Genomic DNA, 4,814 nt, shown 5'->3' with positions numbered 1-4,814 from the left:
GAGTCTTAGGAAGGTGAGGCTGACTTCCAAATCTAAAACTACCTTTATTGAGGTTGGCTCGAAGCAGACATGCTGACGACCCACAGGATTATAAAACTGTACAGGAGGTACAAAACAGTGCACGAGCCTGTGTTGGGCTTGAAGTTCACACACAGGTTGTGCAATCTGGCAGTTCATAAAACACAGAGGTACAGAGAGGATCGGGGGTTCCCCAGAGGACTGAATCACGCAGTACACATGGATTGGATCGCGGCTACCCGGAAAAGACACACGGCAAGAGCTTTAAAATCACCTAAAAATTAAGATTCCACCTGCCCACATCGCTCACGCCCAGGGATGCGCCGCACGCCATCCAAGGAGGGCACCGCAGCCTCCCGCCTTTTTGATGGCCGGCCGCCGTCCAGGCAGATCCGACATGCTGTGAGCAAGTGTGGTCGCCACCGGGGACAGCTCAGAGCAGAAATTAAATAAATATAAATAGCTTAAATAAATAGGCATGGCAAAGGGAGCCACACAGGGCTTGCGTCTGGGGACCCTGCTGGGCGAGCACAGGGAGGGCTGGAGCTCGTGGGGGTGGGTGGTGGCTAAGGCTGGGGGTGCGGCCATGGCTCTTGGTCCATCACGCCGGAGCCCTGGCTTCAGAGAAGGTGAAGCCAGGAGGGGCACTTTGGTTTCGGGATGGAGCTCTGGCTGCTGGGACAGACACGGGGCTTCCTCTGAGGGCCAGTCCAGGCAAGGGACATGCCCCGGCACCTGCCCCTGGCCGCCCCCTGGACACTCACCCGGAACCCACCCAGCATCCAGCAGACACCCACCCGGGCACGCACCCAGCCCTGGAGGCTGTGGACACAGAACAGCCCTTCCCAGAGGCTCCAGGTGGGGATCAGATGACAGAGAGAGGGCGGGCCCCGAAGACACCACCCGCTGAAGTCCAGCTTCTGGGGGAATGTGGCCATGACGAGAAGGCCCTGATGCGAGGCCTGCGCCCACGAGAGTCGGACCACAGCCAGTGACGCCCTGTGGGAGGAAGACTCCCCAAGAGGGGATCGCACACACACCTGCCGGATCTGGCCAGGAACCACAATGAGCAGCCCTTCCAGGCCGTCCAGGGGGCTGGTGGCCGGCGTCTCGCCTGAGACCCTGATGATGGCTCCCTGAGGGTGGGGTGGGGCGGGGCAGTGCTCTACACCCGGAGTTTCATACCCTGCCCCTGGGCAGTTTATGGACACCAGGGTTCCCCAAAGTGCAAATACTTCTGTGCCTCGTGACACACAAGCTCTTCAAAAATGGAAACTGAAGGCTCAAGAGGCAGAAAGAGAAGCCATGATGCAGACACATTCAGACAAAGTGCAGCGTCCACTGCACTCCTGACAGGTGCGACTACACCCATCCTCGAATGAAAACGAGGTGTGGCGCTTCTGAAAAGCCACACAGCCTTCCAGCACAAGCAGCAGACGCAGAGCCGTTCTGGCCTGCAGAATGCACCCTGGGCACCGTGGGAAGCTGGGGCTCCGGGGTCCAAGATGGCAGAGGCCAGAGCAGGCCGGGTGCTCACGGCAGGTGCCCGGCAAGGCTCCAGCAGACAGAAGGTGCCTGGACAGACCGCGGCTCCTGGGACAGGAGGGCAGACCCTCAGCGTCCTCCCCGCCCCTTACGGCCCTCCTATGTACGCCTGTCGTCTCTCACCACTCACGGAGGCAGAGTTCTGCCGCTGTCCTCATCTCTGTCCCCTTGTCCTGGCCAGCTCGGACCAATGCGTGCTTGCGGGAAAGACATTGGATACTTGAGTCTGAGAAAGCTGGGCGGTCAGAAGCTGACGTGGTAAGAAAAAGGCCTTTGAAAATCTGCCACAAGGGAGCCAGGCTGAACCAGAGGTGGCATAGGACTAGGCTGCTGGAAGCCACTAGGTCCCGGAGAAGGCTCGGTGCTGGGAGACTCCTCTGCCTCAGCTCGGTGCTGGTTGTGGGCCAGGATAGTAGGGCTGGAGGGCACACAGCGGCCAGTGAGAGGACACCACAGTGCCAGGAAGCGCAGGGCTCCCGGGCCTGGATGAGGGCCAGTGACGTCCCCAGCAGGGAAGCGCCGCTTCTCCTGGACGCAGGGAAGGGCCCGGGCTCTACATGGGCCCAACTTGAGGACGCAAACATCCCACGAGAACAGTGGCTGCCCTGCCGGTGCGGGAGCCCTGTAAGCCCCTTCCTGACACAGACGCGCCTCCAAGTATCCCGACTGGGTGGCAGTGGCCCCAAGAACCCTTTCTCACACGGTCCTGATACCATGTTAACCCCTGAGGCTCAGGGAGAGAAGAGCCAGCAATTTCCGACTGAAACTAAAGTTAAAATTGCATTAACTTTAGCAAAACGCAACACAGCGCTGACGTGACCGTGAGATACCACGTGGGCACGTCTACACGGCGCTGTGACGGCCACTCCTCAGCACTGGAGAACGTGCCCACAAGTGCATTCTCAGAGCAGGGAGTGCGTATGGCACGAGCAGCAGACTAGCCCGCGCCCGCGCCTGCGTGGGGGCCCTCGAGTTAGCGCACTCCTGCCGGCACAGCATCCACAGCACGATCGAAGGAGGGTTCAACTGGGCCAGGAAAAACAGTGCTGGCCCCAGAGCACCCAGCGGCATGGCCGGGCCTGCTACTCTGCCGCCTCGGGACGGGGGCCTTCTTGCCTGCCCACTGGCTCGGGTCTCCGCCGAGGGGCTGAAAGGGCCCCGCGTGGCCGCCGCCCTCTGGGCTGGGGGGCCCGTCCCTGCCTGGGCCTTGGGTGTCCCCTGGCGGCTCAGGAGCCCCTCCCCACTTGCCCAAGCGTTCCCGAACGCCGCAGAAGCCTGGGCAGGCCCTGATCAGCCACCACTGCCTCTGGAACAGCGTCCTACCCGTCCCGGGAGCCTAATCTGCTCTGCGTGGCTGACCAGCCCGACGCGCATGCTCTCCTGCCTTCGTGGAAGCACTGTTAGCGGTGACCCGCGAGGTGCCTGCCAGGACACCTCCGAGCACCCCAGCTCCCTCCGCACCTGGGCTGGTGCGTCTCAGCCTAGCCGCTCAGGGCACCTAGCAAAGGCGCCCTCCCGGGTGTGCTGCGGGCCCCATCCGGCAGGAAGCAGTGCTAGCCTGAGGCGCGATCCTGCTGGAGGCCGCGGTGCCGGTGCTGGGTGTGCGGCCGAGAGCCAACATCCCCCCTGGAGGCCACGAGGGCGGCCTCTCCGCCCCAGGGTCGTCCCGCCAACGCTGGCCCCGGGGCTCAAGGCGCTTGGGGGAAGCCCGGCCTCCCGGCACAGACCAGGCCCTCAGTCACACGGGGCCCCCGGTGCGAGGGGCTGCTGGGCAGAAGGCCGCTGGCGTCACGGGGGGCCAGGGCTCGGGGGCTCGTGGCAGTAGTAGGGCTGGAACAGCCTTTCGTGGCCGCAGGGCTCCATGGCGCGATAGGTGTGCGACAGCAGGAGTGGAAAGCGTGACGTGAAGTAGCGCACGAAGTCGTCGGGGACGGCGCCCAGCGTCTCACGCACGTCGGCGGGCAGCTCGCGGTAGTGGTGCTTCTGCAGACGGGGGTGGGGAGCGTGGGTGTGCGGGCGGGCCGCCTCCCCGGCTGGGCCTCCCCCAGGAAGGAGGCGGCGAGGGTCCATCCGCCACCGTGCCCACGGGCCTGCTGTCAGGAGGCCAGGCCTGCCAGCATGCAGGGAGGCCAGGCCTCCGAGACGCCAGGACCAGAGAGGTGCCTGGGGCTCAAGTGCGGCCGAGCTGTCCCAGTGTGTGTGAGGCCCTGGCAGAAGGCTGCCGGGTGAAGTGGGGCCAGAGCAGCCCAGGGCCACTGGGAGCAAGTGCTGCCTGGCCGGAGGCCCCTAAGACAGGGCAGTGCGGGAAGGTGTCGGCGGGCCCCCTGGAGGCGTCCACACGGCAGCTGTGCCAGGCAGGGCCCGGACACGTGGCAGGCGGCAAGGCCCCAGGGACATGGGCTCTGAGGGCGGTGCTGCCTGTCCTGAGGGTGGCGTGGGCGGAGAAGGGCGTCCGTGTCGTGGCCACGTAAGCGTACCTTGTTCCTCAGGGCGCGGAGGAGGTCTCTGACGGAGCCACCTCTGTAAGTCCGGAACTTGCGCAGATCTGGAATGGCGTGAGGTGAGGTTAAGTGGGCCACGGCGACGGACGAGTGTGAGGAGGCGGCTCCCGGGCTGAGGGGCTGGGATCGGGGGCAGAGCCCGTGGGGCCTGGCGTGGCGCCCGTCCCGCGCCTCCTGCGGCCGCACCGATCAGCTGCGACAGCTCGAGCAGGCTGTGGCGCTCGTCTGTCACGCTGGGCATGGCGTGAACCCCGTGAGGGTGACCCTGGGCCATCCTGGAGGGCGGGTGTGTGCACCTGTCTGCAGCGGCGTGGTGATGTTCTCCCGCCAGTCGGACCGCACCACGGCCCGCCCGCCGCGCTCCAGCTGCCTCACGATGGGGCCATCTGGGGCTTCCTTCTCGATCCGGTCACTCACGTCCTGGAGGGAGCAGGGCAAGGGTGATGGCCAGGCTAGGGATGCCAGGGCTGGGCTTGCGTGAGGAACACAGTGGTGCCGGCCCATGACGTGACCCCCACAGAGCCGGTGTGGGTTGGCTCCCGCCTCGCTCCCTGAGCAGCTCTGGGGGACAGGCCTGCAGGGACTGTCTCTGTGACAGACAGGTGGCACAGACGCATGCCTGCCAGATGCAGACCAGAGATGCACCACTGCATCTCACACGGGCCCACCGCATGGAGAGCCGCGCGTGCAGTCTACAACCGCGAGGAACACAAGCAGGGAGGCACTCGGGCCTCAGTGCCCGTGCCTGGG

The 4,814-nt window shown here is 64.9% G+C and overlaps 1 protein-coding gene across 1 annotated transcript in view; it reads right to left on the bottom strand.

Annotated features, from left to right (window-relative positions):
• Positions 1 to 3,351: 3,351 nt before the first annotated feature.
• The window catches only part of ERN1 (endoplasmic reticulum to nucleus signaling 1), a 40,346-nt gene continuing 38,883 nt past the window's right edge, over positions 3,352 to 4,814 (bottom strand). Inside the window, exons 20-22 of the mRNA XM_021713592.1 lie at positions 4,361 to 4,484; positions 4,041 to 4,108; positions 3,352 to 3,546 (exon numbers count right to left, since the gene is read on the bottom strand). Coding sequence (XP_021569267.1) covers positions 3,352 to 3,546; positions 4,041 to 4,108; positions 4,361 to 4,484 — 387 coding nt within the window. The remainder of the gene's footprint in view (positions 3,547 to 4,040; positions 4,109 to 4,360; positions 4,485 to 4,814) is intronic.

This window comes from Carlito syrichta, unplaced genomic scaffold, assembly GCF_000164805.1.
Source record: "Carlito syrichta isolate Samal-C Ts95f unplaced genomic scaffold, Tarsius_syrichta-2.0.1 Scaffold304626, whole genome shotgun sequence".
NCBI lineage: Eukaryota > Metazoa > Chordata > Mammalia > Primates > Tarsiidae > Carlito > Carlito syrichta.
The sequence above is the reverse complement of the archived record's forward strand: the minus strand, read 5'-3'. Positions and strand labels throughout refer to the sequence as shown.